The 25,601-nt window shown below is 37.5% G+C and overlaps 1 protein-coding gene across 3 annotated transcripts in view; it reads right to left on the bottom strand.

Moving 5' to 3' along the window:
* Positions 1-21,262, bottom strand: part of PIGU (phosphatidylinositol glycan anchor biosynthesis class U) — a 93,966-nt gene extending 72,704 nt beyond the window's left edge. The window contains exons 1-5 of one of the 3 annotated variants that reach the window (XM_081292480.1): positions 21,097-21,141; positions 9,627-9,691; positions 9,414-9,507; positions 5,235-5,294; positions 3,572-3,634 (exon numbers count right to left, since the gene is read on the bottom strand). In XM_081292480.1, coding sequence (XP_081148606.1) covers positions 3,572-3,634; positions 5,235-5,237 — 66 coding nt within the window. In that variant the 5' untranslated portion in view covers positions 5,238-5,294; positions 9,414-9,507; positions 9,627-9,691; positions 21,097-21,141. Of the gene's footprint in view, positions 1-3,571; positions 3,635-5,234; positions 5,295-9,413; positions 9,508-9,626; positions 9,692-21,096 lie in introns of all 3 variants that reach the window. The other 2 variants (XM_081292478.1, XM_081292479.1) reach the window with 2 other exon arrangements.
* Between the last annotated feature and the right edge of the window lie 4,339 nt (positions 21,263-25,601).

Raw genomic sequence — 25,601 nt, 5'->3', positions numbered from 1 at the left:
AAATGCGAGTCTCCAGGAGGGATGAATAGTTCCTATGTTGTCTACTCCCTCTTTACTTTCTTCCTCAGTCTCATAACCACGGTCACCATTATAGCTGGCCTCAGAGGTCCAATTATCAGACTCCCAAGGATAGGCAAAACACCTTTTTTAAAAATCTCCATTGCATTCAGCTGGAGAAAGGAAAGTGGCTAGAATCTAAGGAAATTTATAATTATACACACATACATGCACATATAACCCTAAGAAAATCAGAAATATAAAAATAAATGAGGGAGTATAATTTAAAATCTAAAGACAAATATTTCTATAACAATTCAGCAGAGTTGACAATGATGAGACTGAAAACAATTATAGGAGCTGGGGTTATGGCTCAGCAAGAAGCCCTGGGTTTGATCCTCAGCACCACACAAAAAATATATAGATAATGGAAAGCTGCATACAAACTGATTAATGACCACAAAGGTAACACACCCAGGTCACCACCCTGCAGATTACTTTTAATCTCTCCTGTAATTGTAGTTGGACATAATACCTTTGTTTGTTTGTTTGTTTGTTTGCTGCAGAATGAAGGAAAAAAAATCTAAATTTTAATTCAGTCTCGATGACAGTAGTACATCTTTGTGCATCAAAATACACATACTGACAATTACTCATTTGCTTTTCTTTCTTTTAAATTATGGAAAGAAAAGAAAAAGAAAACTCTAGGTCTCTACATAAGCTGAGATACAACAAAGTAATTAAAATTGGCACTCTAAAATGAAAGGTTCTCAACCTGAAGTCAGGTTGTTAGGAACAAACTGAAACATACTTTATTTTTCTCCATAAAGCTCCCCCTGCCCCATTAAAACTGTTTTGAAGGCTGGAAGTATAGCTCACAGTGGTAGAATGCTTGCCTAGTATGTATAAGTCTTTGGGTTCTATTCCCAACTCCACAAAATACACAAACACACACACCAAGCCCTATTTTAATTGGAATAGGTAGTATTCTTATGATAGTTGAACAGGGGAGAAAAACAAGGAATAAACATATGACACTACCATCTCTAATCAAGTTTCATTAAAACACATTTCAGTTTTACATTTGGTTGAAAAGATTTGGCTGGGTGCATGGCATACACCTATAGTCCAAGTGGATCAGGAGGATGAGGCAGGAGGATCACAAGTTCCAAGCCAGCCTCAGCAATTTACTGAGGCCCTAAGCAACTTGGTGAGTTCCTGTCCTGTCTCCAAAAACAAGGGAGGGTGGGGTGCAGGCTGGGGATGTGGCTCAGTAGTTAAGCGCCCTGGGTTCAATCCCTAGTAACAACAACAACAACAAACGATCTGGCTGACTGTACTTTTAAATGAAAGCTATCACTGAGTATGGTGGTGCATGACTGTAACCCCCATGACTCCAGAAGCTAAGGCAGGATGATTGCAAGTTCAAGGCCAGCCTCAGCAACTTAGCAAGGTCCTATCTCAAAATAAAAAGTTTAAAAAGAGCTGGGGATGTAGCTCAGTGGAAAAACTCCCCTGAGTTTAATCCCCAGTATCAAATAATAAACATACCTAGATCTACCAGTTGTTTAACATTTCACCATATTTCTTTTATCTCTACACATACACACAGGCATAATTTTTTTTTCTTATCAAACCATTTGAAAGTAAGCTACAGATAACATGCCACTTGACTTTAGCATATTTTTAACCTCAAATAAAGACTGGAGTGTACATATATAACCTATCTTGGAGAAAAAAAATTAGCCAGTGCTAATTTATCTCTGAATTTCTCAGCTTATGAACTTCATGCCCAGCTATTTCATCTGTAACCCTCAAGAGAATACTGTTAGCACATTTCAGCTCAGCCTATAGAATTTTTAAGTTATGCTCTCTTAGCCTTAGTGATACTAAGTCTCTAAAATGTAGTTCTTAATCCTTTAGCAGAAGTCAAAAACTCTGAGCAACAATTAACTGCCACAGACTCTGGGAAAAGATCAGACATGCACATACACATACAATTTTTCATACTATTTCAAGCATTTTATAGGCCTATTAAGCCTATAAATGGACTCCAAATTAAAAACCCTCAGTCTAGATATTTTAAAAATCTGAGGTCTAAAATTATAGAATTTATCAGCTTCCTGTGTTACTGATGACCATTGCTACAGAAAGGCAAATTGCTATTTCTGGTTCTACTACTTGTTAACAGAAGTGAAAATGAACCACAAGCAGGCAATGCCAATGAAATGCAGCCTTATCTCACCCCAGCCTAAATCCTCTCAGTGGCTCCCAGCCAATCAAGAAAGGCTATAGGGGCTGGGGATGTGGCTCAAGCGGTAGCGCGCTCGCCTGGCATGCGTGCGGCCCCGGTTCGATCCTCAGCACCACATACCAACAAAGATGTTGTGTTCGCCGAGAACTAAGAAAAAATAAATAAATATTAAAAATTCTCTCTCTCTCTCTGTCCCTCTCTGTCCCCCTCTCTCTCACTCTATCTTTAAAAAAAAAAAAAAAAAAAAAAAGAAAGGCTATAGCCAACTTTTTTAAAATATGTAATTACATGGATAGTATACATGATTAACCTGTTAACTCTCTCAGAACCCAGGAAAAAGGAAAATGTCTCTACTATGCAATTCCCCTGGCTATTAAATAAGGATTAAAACTAAAGTTTACATCAATACTTTTAATAGGGGCTGGGATTGTGGCTCAGCTTTAGAGCACTCAACGGGCATGGGCGGGACCCGGGTTCAATCCTCAGCACCACATAAAAATAAAGGCATTGTATTGTGTCTATCTACACCTAAAAAAATAAATATTTTAAAAAAATACTTTTAAGAGGCACTTAATACATGCTAAATTTTCTGATTAAGATTACTCTTTGGGGCTTGGTATGACACATACACCTATAATCCCAGTGGCTCAGGAGGCTGAGGCAGGAGGATGGCAAGTTTGCAACCAGCTTCAGCAACTAAGCAAGACCCTAAGCAATTTAGTGAGACCCTGTCTCAAAATTTTAAAAAAAGGGCTTGGGATGCAGCTCAGTGGTTAAGCACCCTTGGGTTCAATCTCCAGTACAAAAAAGTCTACTCTTTGGGGGCTGGTGGTATGATTCAGTGGTAAAGCACTTGCCTAGCATGCTCAAAGCCCCAGGTTCTATTCTCAGCACCACAAAAAATAAAATAGAATCCAAGAATCCAATTTTACCTCAGTAGTCCTAACAGTGAGTTAAAAGCAGAATTCACTTTCCTTTGAAAAGAAAAACTGGTGAAAAAGAATGGAAGATTTTTTTAGGGGCCTCACTAATATAACTGTCATGCAAAACTCTGTTCTAAAAAATCTCAATTTGCACAGGTGTGTGGATAATAACAAGCTACATAGATTAAGACTGAACTTTCTGGATGTATTAGTAAAACACTTTCATAGATTTGGGTTTGTCGTTCCAAGTACAGCTGAACCAACCAGAAGCTTCACTTCCACTTCTTAGCTTATAAAGCAGCTAAATGCTTAAGTATAGGACCTTTGATTCTTTGTAATAACAAAGACCAGAAGGTTACCAAATTCCACCAGTTTTTCCCATCTGTTAATTACTTACCACAACTTTATTGAAGTCCTGGATTGCAAAATACAGGGCAACAGCAGTGAGTGCATCAGTTATCTGTCAAGAAAGAAGAGTAAAAGAAATATAAAACTCAGTTATGCAGAGATACTGGAATACTGCCAGGCCCTAGAGTTCTGGTGGATCAGTCAGGCAGAATGTCAACCCTCATTCTGATTACTAAAAGGTAAGACCCAGACAGGGAGATTTAACTGGAAAACCCTGAAGATTAGAACCCATCTAGGCCCACTTAAGTCTTGTGAATCACTGTGTCTGCTCTAAAAGTACAAGTTACTTAAGTTTTCTACAAAATTGGAACAATACCCACTGCTTTGCAAGCCTCATGTATGTAAGTGCCTAGCACATAATAAAAGTCCTCAATAAATAGGAACCAATATAATTATTAAAGAAGACCTCAGAAGGGCTGGGGATTTAGCTCAGTTGATAGATTACTTGGCTGGCATGCAGAAGGCCGTGGGTTCAATCCCCAGCACGGCAAAAAAAAAAAAAAAAAAAAGACCTCAGTAGACTTCCTATGTATTATTTCCTTTTTTTTTTCTTAGTACTGGGAATCAAACCCAGGGCCTCACCCATGCCAGGCTTGCTCTACCACTGAAACACACCCCCAGCTCCAGAGGAATTTGTTGACCCAGATTTTTCAACCCTAAACTAGACAAATGTTTCAAACTGCTATGCTCTCAAAACACAGTCCTGGGCCAGGGTTGTGGCTCAGTGGTAGAGCACTTGCCTAGCACATGTGAGGCACTGGGTTTGATTCTTAGCACCACATAAATAATAAATACATAAAATAAAGGTATTATGTCCATCTACAACTAAAAAATATTTAAAAACAAAAAACAACCACAGTCCTGTCATTTCAGTATTCAAGATTCTTGCCTCCTAAAAGTCCCATCAAGGCCTATGTCCTCTTCACAGAATCTCTTGGCAGAATAGTTAGGACACTTAGGATTTCCCCCATACTGGAACAATTAAAGCCAATCACAGAATCTTGGAGCTAGAAAATTCAAGACTGCATAATCTAGAAACCAAGCTCTAAAGAAGAATAAGGAATTGGAGCAAGTCAGAAGTCAGAGATTGCTTCTCACACTTCCATAATTCTGCCACAGTTCAATGATTTCAAATTAAAAATATAAAATTTTACTTTTAGGGCTGGGGATGTGGCTCAAGCGGTAGCGCGCTCGCCTGGCATGCGTGCGACCCGGGTTCGATCCTCAGCACCACATACCAACAAAGATGTTGTGTCCGCCGAGAACTAAAAAATAAATATTAAAAATTCTCTCTCCTCTCTCACTCTCTCTTTAAAAAAAAAATAAAATAAAATAAAATAAAATTTTACTTTTATTTCTGAGAAACTCCCAAGCTTGTAAGGCAGATTTTTCCTTAAAAATAACAAACTGTGCCAGGCATGGTGGCACATTCCTGTAATCCCAGCAGGAAGATCACAAATTCTAAGCCAGTCTAAACAAAAGCAGAGGCACTAAGCAAGTCAGTGAGACTCCGTCTCTAAATAAAATACAAAACAGGGCTGGGAATATGGCTCAGTGGTCAAGTGCCCCTGGTTCAATCCCCGGTACCAAAACAAAAACAGACTGCAAAATTAGAAAAATGATTGATAGACTTTATCTGAAAGACTACTTACCATAAATACCAATTCAGCATAGTCAATTAGGAAATGAAAGAGGTATATTATTAATGGAGTCTGCAGGAGAAAAACAAACATACAAATAAAAAATTAAGTTAAATCTCACTATGAAATAACAGTTTCCTGAGTTGGGGGAAAAACTTCTTCAGCAAAAATCTGTTTATCTGTTTCTTTCTTGGAATATTGTACTATTCTAATTGGCTGATGTACATATAAGAGCAAATAATTTAGTACCCTGAACCTTTCGTACCACTGGAACTATTTTTTGACTTCAAAAGAGAATAAAAAATTTTGATGTGTTAAATATCTGTTTAGCTTGGCATGATGGTATGCAACTATAGTCCCAAGTACACAGAAACTGAGTCAGGAGGACTGCCTGGCACAGGGCTTCAAGGCCAGCCTGGGCAATGTAATGTAACCCTGTCTCAAAAAATAAATAAGTATGTAATATCTGTTTAGAAACTGATAACACACTACAGTTATCATGAAAATCATGTTCTAAGACACATCTAACAGCCAAGGGGAACTCTAGAGGACCAAGATTACTAAACTTACAAAATTAATTGGGAAATCTTTCCCCCCTTCTATTCTCTGAGAAGTTCGTGTTAAAATGTTATTTCCTCCATAAAAATTGAGAAAAAAATCCACTCATTTTTGCCCAAGTGTTCTTTAAGAAATTTAAGTTACAGATTTAATTTCCTTCACAGATAAAACAATATTCCAATTTACTGTGTCAGTATAAATTGTGTTTTTCTAAGGATCTGTCCATTTCATCTAAATTTTCATGTCATTGACATAAAGTTGTTCATAATATTTTAGTTTTTATTATTTAAGGCAATAAATTTTCTTCTGATTATGGCTTTAGCTGTATCACACAAGTTTTTTTATTATTTTTTGTAGTTGTAGATGAACAGGATGCTTTTATTTTATTTATTTTTATGTGGTACTAAGGATCAAATCCAGTGCCTCACACATGCCAGGCAAGCACTCTGCCACTGAGCTATATAGCCTCAGTCCACAAGTTTTGATAGGCTGTTTGCTTTTCAATATTATTCAGTTGAAAATATAATCTAATTTCCACTCATATTTCTTCTTTGAGACTACTTTAAAATGTATAGACTGGAGATGCAGGCCAGTTGTAGAGCACATGCTTAGCATGTGTGACACCCTGGGTTCAATTTCCAGCACACACACACACACACACACAAAAAGTACAATGTTCAATTTCCAAATATTTGGAAGCTTTCTTTTTTTTTTTATAATTTTTTTAAAGATTTTTTTTTAAGAGAGAGAGAGAGAGAGAATTTCAATATTTTTTAGTTATCGGCGGACACAACATCTTTGTTTGTATGTGGTGCTGAGGATTGAACCTGGGCCGCTCGCATGCCAGGCGAGCGTGCTACCGCTTGAGCCATATCCCCAGCCCCTATTTGGAAGCTTTCTTCACATAAATATATGTGTGTGTGCGTGTGTGTGTGTGTATGTGTGTGTGTGTGTGTGTTTTAGGCAATTGAACCCAAGGCCTGGTCTAAGGTGATGGAGGATGGCTTTTGGAGGCATTAAAGCCTAAGCTAATATCTGAATAGTAGAGCCAACTCCCCAAAAAGGGAAGAGTGGCCCTTTATAGAGAGACAACAGCATGAACAAAGACCATTAGGTAACAGAGAATATGATACAGTATCATATTCTGTAACATATATATGTTAGAATTATCTCAGGGAGGTCAGGCCCAGTGGTGCATGCCTGTAATTCTAAAACAGGGCTGGAGATGTGGCTCAGTGATTTAACCAGGTTCAATACCTAGTATCAGAAGAAAAAAGAAAAAAAAAAAGAAATGATTGATAAAGAATAGAATAGGGAGGCTGGCGTTGTGGCTCAGCGTGGTAGAGCACTCGCCTAGCGCTCACCTACGCTCGATCCTCAGCACCACATTAAAATAAAGGTATTGTGTCCAACTACAACTAAAAAATAAATATTTTTTTATTTTTTATTTAAAAAAAAAAGAATAGAATTGGGGCTGGAGTGTGGCTCAGTGATGCAGTGCTTGCCTAGCATGTGTGAGGCACCGGGTTCGATCCTCAGCACCACATAAAAATAAATAAATAAAAATAAAAGTATTGTGTCCAGCTACAACTTAAAAAAAAAATACACACACACACACACACACACACACACACACACACACACACACACATATGAATAGAATAGGAAATACTGGGGAATGATACTGGCCAAAATATATTATTATATTGTGTGCATGTACAAATATATAACAACAGATGCCACCATTATTTATAACTATAATATGCCAATTAAAAATAAATGGACAGGGCCAGGGCTATAACTCAGTGGCAAAGCACTTGCCTAGCATGCATGAGACATTGGTTTTGATCCTCAGCACCACATAAAAATTAAAAAACAAAATAAAGGCATTCTGTCCATCTATAACTATAAAAAATTAAGAAAAAAATAAATGGACAAAAAAATAGAAAAAATATTGGAAAAAAAATGTGGTAAGGAGGGTCTACAGGGTTTTGTATGCTCCTTGAAGGTATTTGGATTTTATCCTGAGGTCAATGGTTAAGGATTTAAAGGAGCTGAGTAAGACAGTGACAAAATCAGATTCACATTTTAGAAAAATGACCCTGAAAGCACAATAAAGAGTAAATGAGAGGGGCTGGGAATGTGGCTCAGGCGGTAGCGCGCTCGCCTGGCATGCGTGAGGCCTGGGTTCGATCCTCAGCACCACATACCAACAAAGATGTTGTGTCCGCCGAGAACTAAAAAATAAATATTAAAAATTCTCTCTCTCTCTCTCCTCTCTCACTCTCTCTTTAAAAAAAAAAAAAAAAGAGTAAATGAGAGGCTGGAGTTGTGGCTCAGTGGTAAAGCACTTGCCTGGCATGTGTGAGGCCCTGGGTTCAATCCTTAGCACCGCATATAAGTAAATAAATAAAATAAAAAAGATCCATTTACAACTAAAAAATATTAAAAAAAAAAAAAAAAGAGAGAGTAGGGGCTGGGGCTGTAGCTCAGTGGCAAAGCGCTTGCCTCGCATGTGTGAAGCATTGGGTTCAATCCTCAGCACCACGTAAAAAATAAAAATATTGTGTCCATATACAACTAAAAAAAAAAAAAAAGAATAAGTGAAGGGGCTAAGGTTGTATAGCTCAATGGCTGAGCGCTTGCCTAGCATGCGTAAGGCACTGGGTTTGATTCTCAGCACCAAATAAAATAAAAGTATTATGTCCATTTACAACTAAAAAAAAAAAGAAAAAGAAAAGTAAATGAAGCTGGGCTCAGTGGTACATGCCCATAATCTCAAGCTACTCCAACAGGCTGAGGCAGGAGGATTGACAAGTTTGAGGCAAATCTCAGAAACTTACCAAGACCGTGTCTCAAAACAAAAAAGTAAAAAAGGGGCTAGGAATTCAGTTTAGTGGAGAGAGGCACTCAGTCCAATACCCAGTACTGTGCCAAAAAAAAAAAAAAAAAAAAGAAGAAGAAGAAATGAGCAAGACTGAACTGAGAAAGACTTGTCAGGAAGCTATTGGAGTAACCCAAACAAGAGATTATGGTGACCTAATCAAGAGTGTTTTTACTAATCTTTTTTTAAGGACTTTTTTTTTTTTTTTAGTTGTAAATGGACACAATACTTGTATTTTATTTATTTATGTGGTGATGAGGATTGACCCCAGTACCCCTCACATATGAGATAAGCACTCTACCACTGAGCCACAACCCCAGCCCACTGTTTTTACTAATCTTAAAAACTAATTTTTGGGCTGGGGATGTGGCTCAAGCGGTAGCGCGCTCGCCTGGCATGCGTGCGGCCCGGGTTCGATCCTCAGCACCACATACCAACAAAGATGTTGTGCCCGCCAAAAACTAAAAAATAAAGATTAAAAAAAAAATTCTCTCTCTCTCTCTCTCTCTCTCTCTCTCTCTCTCTCTCTCTCTCTCTCTGTCTCTCACTCTCTCTTTAAAAAAAAAAAAAAAAAAAACTAATTTTATGGGTTAAATAAGCTTTAGTGGGCTTTTTAAGAAACTAACATTGATGTTAAGTTTTCATGGAAAAGCATGTTTCAAAGAATCAATTACATGCTACTCAGCACACCAACTATCCATGGTTACAATTTATTTTTCATTTAAAAGTCACTTCTACAGAAGTCTCACCTGTTTCTCCAAGTTACAATCTTATTCTGGATCATTTCAATAGTAACTGTGAAACCACCTTTTTATCCAGAGGACATCTAAAAAAGGGTTGTTTCTAAATAGGATTTTCAAAAATAGATCCTTTTAAATGTTTGTACAAAACAAAGGTTAGGCTTTGGTATCTATGACGGTAAACCACTCTTAGTACCCCAAAAAGAAAACAAGAACACTTACTTCATGAAATATTGCTCCAGAATACGGAGATACTCCCAAGTCTAACAGTGAGAGGCCTTCGACCACTGAAAAGCAAGACATCCACGTTCACTCAGACTTCACAGACAGAAGATGATCATAAACTGAAATGTTAGGTATGTCCGGGACCAAGAAGGGCCTAAGAGTTTATCTAATCCCTTTCATCTAATCCCCAGAAAGTGTTTGCAAATTTTTAGTTGAACATTTCTGAGAATGAGGAACTCTCTTCCACACACAGCATCCCTTTCCAATGTGGGACAACACTCGTTAGGAGAAAGTTTTTGCTTGTTACTGGGGATTGAACCCAGGGGTGCTCAACCACTTAGCCATATTCCCAGCCCTTTTTATTTATTTACTTATTTTAAAATTTTTAGTTTAGACGGACATAATATCTCTAGTTTATTTATTTTTACGTGGTATTGATGATCAAACCCAGTGCCTCAGACATGCTAGCCAAATACTCTACCATTGGGCCACAACCTCTGCCCTTTTTATTTTTTGAGACAGGGTCTTCCTAAGTTGCTTAGGTTTTTGCTAAATTGCTAAGGCTGACCTTAAATTTACAATCCTCCTGCCTCAGCCTCCAGAATTACCGGGATTATAGGGGTGTGCCAGTGCCCCTAGTTTAGGAGAAGGTTTTATATTAAACAGGTTTTATATTAAACATTTCCTTCTACCTCTTTGTAACTTCCACACACTCTAAAAACTGTTTCATTTACATTTGTTATGTTTTTGGGAACCAGGCAGAACATATCAGAAGCTGATGAGAAATGTCCGTAGAGTGGGGAAATGGGCAGTCATTCTCATATTCTGCTTGACTGTGTGACATTTGTTATCAGCTTTTCTACAGGGCAATATGTATCTTTTAGGTATATGCCTTTTGATTCTAAGACGACAGTTCTTAGGACAGTTTCTCCTAAGGAAATATTAGGCAAGTGCCCAAAGAGATATGTTCAGTATAGTGTTCAAGAGTACTGAAAAATTGGCTAATAATCTCAATGCCTATCAATATAAATTTATCTAAATACATTGATATATGTTTTTATGATGGGATACTTTAGAGTTAAAAATTGCAGTTATAGCCAGGTGCAGTGGCACACTCCTATAATCCCAGCAGCTCAGGAGGCTGAGGCAGGAGGACCAAGAGTTCAAAGCCATCATCAACAACAATAAGCCGGCATCATCAACAAAAGTAAGCAACTCAGTGAGACCCTGCATCTAAATAAAAATACAAAATAGGGATGGGGATGTGGCTCAGTGGTCGAGTGACCCTGGGTTCAATTCCTGGTGCCCCCTCCCCCAAAACTGCAGTTATAAATACTTGAATAATAAGTGGAACAAAAAGGAAAGCTATCCTTACAGAGAATTCTAAGCATCAAGTGTAGAAGGAAAGACAGAAGAAAAAAATCACTATTTGACCCACTGAAATAATTCTAAAGGGTAATAACTGTCATCAGTGGATACTAAAATCAGTGGGTAAAAAATATGATAAAAACCAGCATATGCAAAGGGAAAAATAATTTTACACAGATAAACCTGACATTCATTTCCTTAATTATGTGACCAAAGTTAAACATCATTAATAATAGTTTAACCATATTAACACCAAGTTCTTCCTAATATGATTCACTGAGATATATATGGTCCTCATGCCAAAAATGTGGTACCCTTGCCAAAAAAATATTTCTCCAATTTCTTCATGAGAAAATATCAAACAAATCCAAATTAAGAGAAAAAAATAACTAGTCAATACTCTTAAAAATGTAAGTTTGAGCAGGTGTCCCACATTGGAATAGACTAAGAAGAAAAAACAATGAAATGCAAAATGAGATTACAGATTGAATAGTAGCAGAAAAAGAACATTCATAGGAAGTGGTAATAAGGTCTGTGCTTTAGTTAATAGCACTGAATCAATGTTAAACTTCTGTTGTAGGCACTTTACTAAGGCAGTATAGGATGTTAACATCAGAAGCTGGGTGAAGGATAAACAGAAAGTCTATATACTTTTGTTTTGTTTTTTTAGTTACAAATGGACACAGTACCTTTATTTTATTTATTTATTTTTATGTGGTGCTGAGGATTGAACCCAGTGCCTCATATGTGCACTTTGCCTAAAAGGCTCTACCACTGAGCTACAACCCAGCCCCATATGTACTATTTCTCCAATGTTTTAAAAATCTAAAATTATTTCAAAGTTAAAAGTTAAAATTAAGGGCTGGGGCTGGGGCTCAGTGGCAGGGCGTCCGCCGTGCACATGTGAGGCACTGGGTTTGATCCTCAGCACCACATAAAAATAAATAAAGATATTGTGTCCATCTACAACTAAAAAAATGTTTAAAAAAAGTTAAAATTAAAAAACAAAGTATAGATCTATATTTACTGAAGGAGCACTGTCCATGGAATAGTCTTAAATGAAGAGCAGGTCATAAAACAGCGCATAAAATATAATACAATTTTATTTTAAACTTTTATAAGCATTCATTCATTTCATTATTTAAGAGAATGAATATATATTTGATGAGAATTGTCTGGAAAAATAAATATTAAAATGTTAACAATAATGATCTTTGGATGATAAGATTACAGAAAATGTTTAGTTTCTTTTATCCTTTCTTCATCTTTCTGAATCAGTAATACACATGAAGTATTTTGTAATTTTTAAAAAGAATCAAGAAAAATCATTTTTAAAATATGGGACAAAAGATTAAAAAAAAGACATAAAATGGAGCTATAAAAGTCTATAAAGTAGATAGGCTTATAAATGTATAAAATATCTCAGAAGGATACATAAAAAACCAATAACAATGGTTGCCTCCAAGGAATGAAACTTAATAGCTATGAGAAAGTGGTACAACCAGGCATGGCAGCCTATGCCCCGTAGTCCTAGACAAGCTTGGGCAACATAGTGAGATCCCTATCTCAAGGAAAGGAAGAGGATGTGAGGGCAATTTGGCTGGGACCTCTGCTACCCCACTGGTTTCTAGGGTTGGTTTGGCTAATCTAGTCAACTAAGCAGGTATTCCCTTCTTCCCTCATCCCTCAATGTGCTGATCACTAAAGCTGTGCACTCAGTGAAAGAAGACAACCTTCCCCAGCAGGACTATCCTTCAGTCAAGGATGTATGAGTAGCTGTGCTTCACTACTGGAACCTCTAAACAAGCTCTCAAGGAAAGGAAGAAAAGAAAAAAGAAAGTGGTAGAAAGATGACTTTTAATCATGTAGCCTTTTGCAACTGGGATTTTTGAACCAAGTGATTGAATTACCTATTCAAAAACAAACAAATGAGGGGCTGGTGTTGTGGCTCAGTGGTAGAGTGCTTGCCTAGCATGCAAGAGGCACTGGGTTTGATCCTCAGCACCACATAAATGTAAAATAAAGATATTGTGTCCTCCTAAAACTTAAGATAAATATTAAGTAAATAAAGTCGAGATTACAGAGCTGGTTCTATAAAAAAAAGAAACTATATATTTGTAATGAGTAGGCTACATATGCAACTTTAAACTTTATAGACCTACCCTAAATAAGTAAACTTAATCAGTTACACAATTCATGGTGACCCTATAACAAAAACAAAGCCTTTTGTTTGAGACAATTGCAAATGGTACTCTATGCTAGGACCAGAAAGAAACATCCCTTAAGGAGTCGCATAAAGAAGCTGCTATGTAACACAGGTATTAAACCAATCACCAGCAGCTTTACTAGACACCCAAGGAGATGATTCATCAGGCCACCTCATGAGGCATCCCTCAACCTAAGCCAATGGCTTCTTTCTACTCAGCAGTAAAAGCAACTGTTTAGGGGACCAGTATAAGGTTGTCTGAAAACATTACTATTCTTGTTTAATCCAGAGGGAAATTTCCAAGTATGTACCCAGAGGACTTCACAATTTTCAGGCAATTATCTCAATGTAATTTTTCTTTCAGTGCTTTTGCTAGATATTGTACATCAATAAATTTGCTAATGTATTATCCAGAAAGTGCCTAGAAAGAATGTGGCTCAGCTCTCTTGATGATTAAATATACCATCAAATTGCCTCACAGATAAGTCATCTGGGGGGAAGAGTCAATCTCATGTAAAAAACACGTTAAAAAACACCACAATTTACTAAAACATTAAAAAGTAGGGGCCGAGGTTGTGGCTCTGTGGTATAGCGTTTGCCTAGCATGCGTGAGGCACTGGGTTCGATCCCTGGAACCATGTAAAAATAAAAAATAAAGATATTATGTAAAAAAAAAAAAAAAAGTACAGGAAGAGCAAAAACTCAAAATACTTTTAATACATTTAGCTTCCTACACTGTCATTTTTCTTATCTTGGTGCATATGAATTTTTGAAAACCCTGACATGGTCTGAGATAAAGAGTGACAAAATCCTCTTTAGAATATAAGAGTGCATCTATTCTATGTTTAAAAGAATAACTGGGACTCCCAAGTTCTAATACATATAACTATGTTCCACTGATATTATGCTAGGAACATTTTAAAGTCAGTTTGACAAAAAGCTTTTTTGTGAAAAAACACAAAAACTCAATAAAAACCCCAAAGAACTCACACCTTTAAGCCACTCTTTTTCCTGGAGTACATTCCAAAAATAAAACCTGAAAAAAGTTCACCAGAGTAACTGCTAACATTTCTGGCTTCATGGAATTATTATCCAATTATTACTAGGATAGTTGACCATAAGAGCTAATTAATGACGGCCAATTATTTTCAAAAAGTTGCGTTTTTGATAGACTCTCAACTTTTTTTAAAAAATATTTTGGTTTGGTTTTTTTTTCTTTTAGATAGATACAATACCTTTATTTTACTTATTTATTTTTATATAGTGCTGAGGATTGAATCCAGTGCTTCACACGTTAGGCAAGCACTGTACCACTATCGCTGAGCTACAACCCCAGCCCTGACTCTCAACTCTTACCTGATAATAATCCCATGAAGCATGAATTCTTATTTAGTAACTCGATATACTTATGTAATTTTCCTACGGATAACAATAAAAGCATATAATTTAGAATTATACAAACGTCATATTTGAGTTTCCCCTATCAAGGGCAAACACTGAGCTTGTTCTAAAGCGGTGGTATTCTTATACTCCTAGCTGAGAGGGTATTAAAGAAGCAGTTGTTCCAGTAGCAATGAACACAACTATCATCCAGATCTTGTTGTTTTGGTTTCTTTTTAATTGTAGTTGGACACAATACCTTTATTTTATTTGTTTTTATGTGGTGCTGAGGATCGAACCCAGGGCCTCGCACATGCTAGGCGAGCACTCTACCACTGAGCCACAACCCCAGCCCCAGATCTTGTTTTTTTTTAAAAAAAAAAATTTCCAGGGATGGGGATATAACTCAGTTTCTAGAGTGTTTTGCATGCACAGGTCCTGAGTTCAATCCCCAGCACCACACACACAAAAAAATTTCCAATAAAAGGAGCCAGGGCTCCTTGGAGAAGCAGCCAATTCCAGAAGTAGACTAAGAAAAAGACAAAGTAGCCAATCTGAAAGAGATCCCAAAGGCCAAAACCAAAACAATTTAAATAAAATAAAATAAAAATGGTATGGATTATAAAATAAACATCCATAGGTCCATACTAATAAAGAATGACTGAATAAATAAATGAGAAAGAAACGTTTGTCAGGTGCAGCAGCAGATAACTATAATCCAAGCACCTCAGGAGGTTGAGGAAAGAGGAGTATTTTTGTTTTTGTTTTTTAATTTTTTAATATTTATTTTTCAGTTTTCAGTGGACACATCTTTATTTTATTTTATGTAGTGCTGAGGCTCGAACCCAGTGCCCCGCGCACGCCAGGCGAGCGCGTTACCACTTGAGCCACATCCCCAGCCCAAGAGGAGTAAGTTTGAGGTCAAACTCAGCAACTTAACAAGATTCTGTCTCAAAATAAAAAATAGAGGACTGGGGTTGTGGCTCAGTGGTAAAGTACTTGCCTAGCATATGTGAGGCACTGGGTTCAATTCTCAGCATCACATATAAATAAATAAATTAAATAAAGGTCCATTAACAACAACAACAAAAATATTTTAAAAAATAGAAAGGGTATCCTAAAAGAAAATACCACACCCACTAGGCTACTTTCTGTGTCTATGGATTTCTTGGTCTGAATGCTTCAAATAAAGAGAGAATTGTACATTATGTTTTTTGATCACTGGCTCCCCTCACCTAGTATATTTTCAAGGTTCATACATGTTGTATCATGTACATGTACTACATTCTTTATATGGCTGATTCAAAGCTCATTGATATATATATATGCTGTATTTTTTTTTCACTAATTCATCAATTTGGTACACAATCCTGACCACTAAGAGTAAGACAACCCTGAAGATTTGTGTACAAGATATTTTTTATGTATGTGGATTATATGCTTCCATTTCTCTTAGGTATAGAAAGTTGTAATACTTGGAAGACATCGTTACTTTGTTCAACATTTTGAGAAATTGATAGACTGTTTTCCAGTATGACTGCATTCTCTCATTTCAACCAGAAAGGTATCAGGGTTTTAATTTTTCAACATCCTCACCAACACTTGAGATTCACTTTCTTCTTGATTATAACTGTTCACTTTGACTTAAAGTAGTATCTTGTTGTGTTTTGATTTGTTATTGGATTTGAGTATTTTTCATGTTCATGTACTTTTTAATTTTCTTTGAAATATTGTCAATGTAGGCTCATTGCCAAATTTTCATCTGAGTTATCTTTTATTATTGATTTATAACAGGTCTTTATTTATATTTTAATTATATATTTAAATATATTCTAATTTCCTTATTGGGTATACAATTTGCAAATATTTACTCTAATTTTGGAGGTTATATTTTCATTTTCTCAGTGTAGGGTTTTGTGACTCAAAATTGTTTAATTTTGATGATAGCCACATTATTTCCTTTGTTACTTAAGCCCTGGGATGTCTAAGTAGTCTGTCAAACCCACAATGAAGAATATTTACCCTTTCATTTTACAGCAAAGGTTTATTTTTAGCTTCACATTTAGGTCTATGGTGCATTTTGAAACAATCTTTCTGTATTTTATAATAAAGTGGCCCGGGCTGGGGATGTGGCTCAAGCGGTAGTGCGCTCGCCTGGCATGCGTGCGGCCCCGGTTCGATCCTCAGCACCACATAGAAACAAAGATGTTGTGTCCGCCGAAAACTAAAAAATAAATATTAACATTCTCTCTCTCTCTTTAAAAAAAATAAATAAATAATGAAGTGGCCCCATTTCATTTGTATGCCTATCAGTGCTCTCTTGTCCCAGCACCATGTCTGGAAGATACCTCTTTCCCTGACTGAATTGTCCTGGGATAAATGTCAAAATCAACTGACTGTAGATATGCACATTTTGGTATGAAATGACTTGAATCTATGGGTATATGTGGTATTATTTCCTCGATATTATTATCATTTTGATGTGTGAACATGTGCAACTTTTCATTGACATAGGTCTTCTTTAACCTAAATAAATTTTCAATATTTTCTTAAAAAAAAAAAAATAGAAAGGATAGCTGGGCGTGATAGTGCATGCCTGTAATCCTAGTGGCTCAGGAGGCTGAGGCAGGAGGATCACGAGTTCAAAGCCAGCCTCAGCAAAAGCGAGGCGCTAAGCAACTCAGTGAGACCTTGTCGAAAAATAAAATACAAAATAGGGCTGGGGATGTGGCTCAGTGGTCAAGTGCCCCCGAGTTCAATCCCCAGTATCCTCCCCCCACACACCCAAAAAAATAGAAAGGGTTAAGGATGTGGCTCAGTGGTAAAGCACCCCTGGGTTCAATAACAGTTTTGGGGGCTGGTGATGGGGGCACATATTATTAGCTATATGATCTTAGGTGAGTGATTTAATCTGTGCCTAAATTTTCTCATCTAGGGCTGGGGATGTGGCTCAAGTGGAAGCGCGCTTGACTGGCATGCATGCGGCCCAGGTTTGATCCTCAGCACCACATACAAAATCAAAGATGCTGTGTCCGCCAATAACTAAAAAATAAATAAATATTAAAAATAAATAAATAAAATATCTCATCTATAAAATGGGCTGAATAACAGCATTGGCATCATGGGCGATTTTAGAGTTGTTTATTAATATAACTAACATGCTTAGAACACTGCCTGACATGCAGGAGGCATTATATCAATGTAAATCCTTATTATTTGTATTAGACTGAGAAGCTAGTGCTTATATTTCATAAAAAAGGAAATTCGTATATACATTTTTTGTTTAGTTATACTATCAAACTGAGGGTTTATAGAAATGGGTAAGAGAAAAGATCTCTTTTCTATTTTAATAAATATCTGTTATCTTTGCCTGCCTAGTCTCAATTTTCCCCTCTTCTGGAAACAGCACCCTAATTTTCCTTATAGGGTACTCCCTGTTTTGGGTGAGGCTGCCTCCTTTCCATGAATCAGGCTGACCACAGCAACTGGTTGAAGGATGGGTATATGACCCAAATCAGTTCAATGCGATTCAATTCCAAGGCTTTTGTTGTGTTCAATGAAGAGTCACTCTCTTTTCACTTGACTTGAAACTGAGAGGATATAAAGTCAATGGCCACTCTTGCCAACACCTTGGAAGAACCTGTCTGAACGTAGCCAATGCTGGATCCAGTTAGGCCTGAAGTCAGGTCTATCCTTGGGCTGTTCAGTTATGAAGGCCAATAAATTCCTTTTTTATTGCAATCTGGCCAGTTTGCGTTGGGATTCTGTCATCTGCATGTGAAAGAATTAATAATATACTGACTTAAAACCCTTCAGATGTTATCTAAAGATAACAATCATCCCCTCCACGTATACAACTTCTCACTTGTTCTCATTTTAAAAAATTAGCCCATATTACAGCCTACCAAAATCTATTTGGATCCAAGGCCCTTTCAAAGAACTGGTCAAAGACATGGTGAAACCAAAAGGGCTTTGGTATTTTGAAATGCCTGCCTTTTAGGGTTTAAGCTATCCCATTTAAAGTATACTTTGAAGACAAATGATACTTACAGATATTGTACCCTCCCCTAAAATAAGACAAATAATAATCCTGACTTAATCAGATCTAAATGATGGGTGATTACTAAATCTTTCGTCCTCTAGCCCTGCCACTGGCCACAAGCTCCAGACCTAACCTCTGAATTTTACACATCAAACACTTAACTGCTCTTTCCTTTCTGCCAATGTCAGCACTGATTCTTCATAGTATCTAAACTTAAAAGCTCAGAATTAAACTTTTTGGCTTTCATCATTATGCTGAATTTCAACATGGATTATTTCATTTAATTTCCTATATTATAGAGCTAGTTGGGTGTGGTGGCCCATGCCTATAAACCCAGCTACTCAAGAGACCAATGTAGGAAAAACCAGGATAGCCTGGGCAACTTAAATCTTGTTTCAAAATTTTTAAAAATATATAACAAAGAGCTGGGGATATGGTTCAGTGGTATAGTACCTTTGGGTTCAACCCCCAGGAAGGAAGGAAGGAAGGAAGGAGAGACAGGAAAAGAAGGAAATCACATGGCTAGTAAGAGGCAAGCCAGAGAAAGACCCTTCCCGAGATTTCAGAACCTATGCTTTTAAGCACCACACAACAATGCCTCATCTTTGGATCCTTTAATCTGCCTATCCTATAAAATAACAAATTTAATGCTATCTTTTCTTCCATACTTATTCAACATTAACTATGCACCTGCTCTAGGCCAAACACCAATGAACTTAGGCAGGAATAAAACAATGTCGTTGAAGAAGTTCACAGTGGAGGGAAAATCAAAAAGAAACAAATAATTATAACATAAGATGAGAAATACTCTTAATAAGAATATGTCTAAAGGGTTAAGATTGCAGTAGAAGGGTGTTGTGGTATCCACAAGAAAGCAGGATTCAATTCAGTTCAACAAAAATTACATGCAAAGATATCAAACCCAAGTTTTTCCCATCTCAGGTATGAACTATAACCATCTTTATCACCATTCACCAACTGGGAAACTTAGGCAGATTACTTGTTTCAATTTCAAATTTCCTCATATGTAAAATGGGGGAAATAATACCATCTACACCATAGAATTACTGTGAAGACTAAATGAGAAAAGGCACATAAAAGGCTTACCATAGTCCTTGATACATACTAAGTATTTTTAGGAACTTCAATGCTATTCCTAAAACACTCATTCATTTTACCATTCTCCATTCCAAAATGTCTATGGTGTAACATCAAAACTCTATATCTTAAAATTCTAGGGCTGGGGCTGTAGCTCAGCAGCAGAGCACTTGCATGAGGCACTGGGTTCAATCCTCAGCACCACATAAAAATCAACAAATAAAATAAAGGCATTGGGGCTGAGATTGTGGCTCAGCGGTAGAGCGCTTGCCTAGCACTGGCGAGAACCAGTTCGATCCTCAGCACCACATAAAAATAAAGGCATTGTGTTGTGTCCATCTACACCTAAAAATAAATATAAGAAAAAAAATTTTAAAAAAATAAAATTCTAGGAAAGGAAGGGAATTCTGGAGTGCTGGCTACATGCTGTACACGGTCATAAAAATTCACTGAGCTCTATCTACACTTATAATTTGTATGCTGTATGTTTATTTTACTTTAGTAAAAAAAAAAATCTTTACCTTTTTAATTATCAAACTCTGGCCCCAACCTTACTTACTTTCTTACTTACTTTCCCCTCCTTACTTTCCCATTTTGGACATTTCACATCCTTGAACATTTCTTGATTCTGTTTAAATTCTGCTACCTGGAACACTCCTTTTCTCTAATCTTTGGCAAACCCTACGTCCTTCAAGAGTCAACGCAAATCCTCCATCCTCAGGAAATTGGAAAAGGAGGGGCAGTTTATTCAAGGCTAGAACACTAAATAAAGAAATGGGAAGACACAGGATGAACACTTTGCCTGTGGCTCCTTCAGCCCAATTTCTGAGTCTCCTTGTAGCCACTAGTATAAAACAAAGTTTGATGAATAACTTACAGAAATAAGAAGAAACAGCAGGAAAAAACTGCACTAAGGTCCTTGACTGGTCAGAGGCGGCTAAGGACATCTACAGACGCTCTTCCCACTAAGAGACTGGTCCCCTCATTCGGGTCCCCCATCCCCTCCGCTACACTGGGTCACTACTAGTGATCCCGCTCCAAACTCGGACGCTCTTCACAAATTCTGCTCCACACAGAATCCTCTTCTCTTATCCTAACCCTTCTATGGATCACGTCCTTGGGCTCAGAACAGCGAGTAGGGCACGCCCCCTCAGATACCCACCTCTAGAGTGATCCAGCCTCTTGAGCCCAAACCTTATACCACCTCCCGCACATCCCCTCCGCTCCACAGGAGCGCCCTCACATCTCCAAAGACCCCCTGAGCAGGTCAATTTCCTGAGAACCGTGCGGCCACTTCCCACCCGCCTCCCATTCACAGAGGCCGTGATAAGCTCGGGCAGGGTCTGGCCGCCCATTCGAGCCAGCGGTCTCACCTCTCTTCCAAGAGCTCAGTGGGGATACCACCTCCACCCGCTCGGAAATGAACTCGGCCAGACTGGAGCGGAACAAGGCCGCCCGCACAGTCACGGCCACCACCAGCACCAGGGCCAAGGGAGCCGCCATGATATCTAGGGCGGGCGCGCAGGCGGGAAGGAAAAGGAGAGGCGGAAGAGCCTGGCGATCTGCGCACCACCGTCTGTAGTTCCGCGACTGGGAGCGCGCCGCTGCTGCTGCGGGAGCTTCCAGACCTTGGAACTACGACTCCCATGAAGCCCTGCGGTGGGAAGGGCCGGACGACGGACAGCGGGGCGTATCAAATTTGGAGCTAGTGTTTGACCGACGCCCTACGATCACAGGTGAATTGTAAAACTTCGCAGGCCAAAAGGAAAGTTACCGTCCTGGGATTGTGAACAAGTTTTGAAGAGATGTTAATTTCACCCTTGTGTGTATGTTTTATGTTAAAACATCTACTTTTTTTTGTTTTACAAGAATGTTAAAATTTATTTTACTTATTCTGCAATTGCTTATTGTATGCCAGCTATCGGCCAGTCGCTGTATGAGTAGTAGTATTGATAGTAGCGGACAACATCCTGCACGACCTTCAACGGTTGCTTAACCTTTCTTTGCCTCAGAACCCTCATCTGAAAACTCTGCTGGTTGCAGGCTCACTAGAGACGGCTGAAGAATGTTTAGAAATTTTGCCAGTTGTTTTTTAAAACACAGCCATTATTGAAAATGAAATGGTATAAACTTAGTAAACTAAATTACATTGAAAACAAGGGAATAAATAGTCTTAACTTGTTACTTCAGAATAGTTTTACTATATACTTTTTCATCCGTGTTCTTTTTCAATATTTTTTTAAATTTTAGTTATAGATGGACAGAAAACTTTATTTTATTGATTTATTTATATGTGGTGCTGGGTATCGAATCCAGTACCTCACACGTGCAAGGCAAGAGCTCTACCACTGAGCGAAAACCTCCACCTCATTGATGTTCTTGAGGTTACTTAACACTACCGTATGGGTGCTATAGTGAAGTGCTATTACTCTTCTCAAATCAGGTGAGTTACTTCAGGTTGTTAGTTTGAAATCCCTCCAGGTGGTAGTGTTTACACCAGAGAAATCAGCAAATACTACAAATCAGAGATTTGAGATTTGAAGAGCACATTGATAAGCATCAACAGCTTACCACTTCATTAATTAATGTATGAAAAGTGCTATGATAAGTGCCTAAATATTAACTTTATACTTAATATTAAATAAGTATGTGAGGAAATTTCAGATCTGTGAAGAAAATGAAACTGCATCATTGGGTAATTGTGGTTGAATATTTCAAAATAACTAGTACAATTTTGAATGTTTCTAACACAAAGAAATGATAAATGTCTGAGGTAATGGATTTGCCATTTGCCATCATTTGATCATAACATTGGGTACATGTATTGAGTTGTCATTCTAATTCATAAATATGTAAATTACTATGTGTCAAATAAAAACAAAAATATATTTTAAAAAAGAAACAAAGCATGATGGGGAATAACTATGGTCAGGTATACATTTTAAAATATCTTTGTTTCTCCAAACCTTATGTTGGATGTTGGAGATTATTATCGTGACAAATTTTGCACTCCTGCCTTTATGGAGCTTGGGGAGTAGTTGAAAGATATGAGAATCTTAAGAATAACAAATAAGGGGCTGGAGTTGTGGCTCGGTTATAGAGCGCTCATCTAGCGCGTGCCAGACTCTGGGTTCGATCCTCAGCACTATATAAAAATAAAATAAAGGTATTGTGTCCAACTACAACTAAAATAAAATATTAAAAAAATAATAACAAAGTAAAATACAAGCCATGAATGAAGAGAGAGAAAGTAGGGAAGCAGGATACTAGGAGAAGGAAAAAATTGACCCCAGGGCTGTAACTTTCTGAACCACTGAAAAAGGCCCCCTTTGGGGGAGGGAATTATGAAGGAATATATATGTATATAACTACTATTTGAGCCCTTGCTCAGAAAGTGCCAAGCATACCACAGTTTTTTTTTCCTTCCCCCCCCCCCAATTGAACCCAGCAGCACTCAAACAATGAACCATATCCCTTAACCATTTCATTTTCTATTTTGAGATAAAGACTCATTAAGTTGCTTAAGTCCTGGCTAATTTGCTGAGATTGGTCTCAAATTTGCAATCCTCCTGCCTCGGCCTCCCTAGATACTGGGATTACAGGTGTGCGCCACCATATCAGCTATACTGTACTCTTAATGCACATAAATTTATTTAATCTGTACACATTCCTTCCTAAAGATGTAAATGTTGGTATCCTTTTTACTTAAAAGGGGAAGATATATGTATTACATCATGAAAAGCAGAAGTGATTAAAACACCATCCTCAAAGGGAAGATAGAACAAGATTATGCAATGTAAAATGCTTAGCACATACCCAGGGCTCCATATACATTAGATCATCCTAACAGATGGCTTAAAAATTCTTGTAGTATTATCTCTGGGAAAAACAGTGATTGGCCATTGCAGGTGGAAGGTGAGACCCAAACCACCAGTTCCCAGTCTTTTTTTTTTTAGACAGAATTTTTTTAATATTTATTTTTTAGTTTTCGGCGGACACAACATCTTTGTTGGTATGTGGTGCTGAGGATCGAACCCGGACCGCACGCATGCCAGGCGAGCACGCTACCGCTTGAGCCACATCCCCAGCCCCTCCCAGTCTTAAGTGTACACAGAATGTCCATCAAGCCAGCGGTTCCCAAATATGAGTGTGTTGTATCTCAATATTTTAAAAATATGAGACCTTTTAAAAAAGACCTAGGGCTGGGGATGTGGCTCAAGCGGTAGCGCGCTCGCCTGGCATGCGTGCGGCCCGGGTTCGATCCTCAGCACCACATACCAACAAAGATGTTGTGTCCGCCGAGAACTAAATAAATATTAAAAATTCTCTCTCTCTCTCTCTCTCTCTCTCTCTCTCTCTCTCTCTCTCTCTCTCTCTCTCTCTCTCTCTCTCCTCTCTCACTCTCTCTAAGAAAAAAAAAAAATGAGACCTAAATGTAAGAGTTAAATTATAAAACTCATACAAGAAAACAAGTAAATCTTGGGGCTGGGGTTGTGGTTCAGTGGGAGAATGCTTGCCTAGCATGTGCGAGGCCCTGGGTTAGATCCTCAGCACCACATAAAAATGAATAAATAAAATAAAGGTATTGTGTTCAACTACAACTAAAAAACAAATATTGAAAAAAAAACAAGTAAATCTTAATAACTCTGAAATAGGCAATGGTTCCTTAGATACAACACTAAATGTACAGGCAAAAAATGAAGAAATAAATAAATTGGAACTTCATCAAAATTGAAAACTTGGGCTCCAAAGGACAATACCAAAAAATAAGAGTGCACACAGAATGGGAAACAATATCTGCAAATTATATATTAGGACTTATTCAAATATATAAAGAACTCTGACAACTCAGTTGTAAAAAGACAAATACCCAAATGAGCAAAGGATTCTATGAATAGACCCATCAGCAAACAAAATAAACAAATGACCCATAAACACAGAGAAGAAGGACTGGGGCTGTAGCTCAGTGGTAGAGCACTTGCCTAGCACATGTGAGGCCCTGGGTTCAATCCTCAACACCACATAAAAATAAATGAATAAAATAAAGGTATGTCCATCTACAACTAAAAATTAAAAATACATGAAAAGATGTTCAACATCATTGAAAAGTGGCAAAATGCAAATCAAAACCACAAAATATCACTTCATACTCTCTATGATAGGTATAATAAATAATAATATGATAACAAGGAAGTGGAGAAATTGGAATCCTCTTACACTGCATGTAGGACATAAAGTACTATAATTCCTTTGGAAATGGTTTCGCAGTCCCTTAAAATGTTAAACATAGGGGCTGGGGCTGTAGCTCAGTGGCAAAGCACTTGGTGGCAAAGCACTTGCTAGCATGTGTGAGGCATTGAGTTCGATCCTAAGCACCATATAAAAAAATAAAATAAAGGCATTCATTCTGTCCATCTACAACTACAAAAAGTTCTATAAAAATTGTTAAACATAGAGCTGGGGATGTGGTTCAATGATACAGCACTCACCTAACATACATGAAGCCTTTGGTTCAATCCCCGGCATTGCCACCTCCTCCCTCCCAAAAAAAAAAAAAAAAAAAAAAAAAAAAAACTTAAACAGCATTGTCACATGTTCCAGCAATTCAAGTACTCACTACATATCTGAGAAAAATTAAAACGTTAACATAAATGTTGATAGCTTATTTATAAAGCCAAGAAGTACAAATAAACCAAATGTCCATTGTTTTTGCTCATGAACAGATAAACAATATTTATACAATGGTCATAATTAAACAATAAAAAATAATGAAGTACTGATACATGCTACAACATGCATGAAATTTGAAAACATGATGCTAAGTGAAATAAGCCACACACCACTAATTACATGATTTCATTTATGTAAAATGTACAGA

The sequence above is a fragment of the Spermophilus citellus genome (assembly GCF_964194105.1).
Source record: "Spermophilus citellus genome assembly, chromosome: 4".
NCBI lineage: Eukaryota > Metazoa > Chordata > Mammalia > Rodentia > Sciuridae > Spermophilus > Spermophilus citellus.
This window is presented reverse-complemented; position numbering and strand designations above follow the sequence as displayed.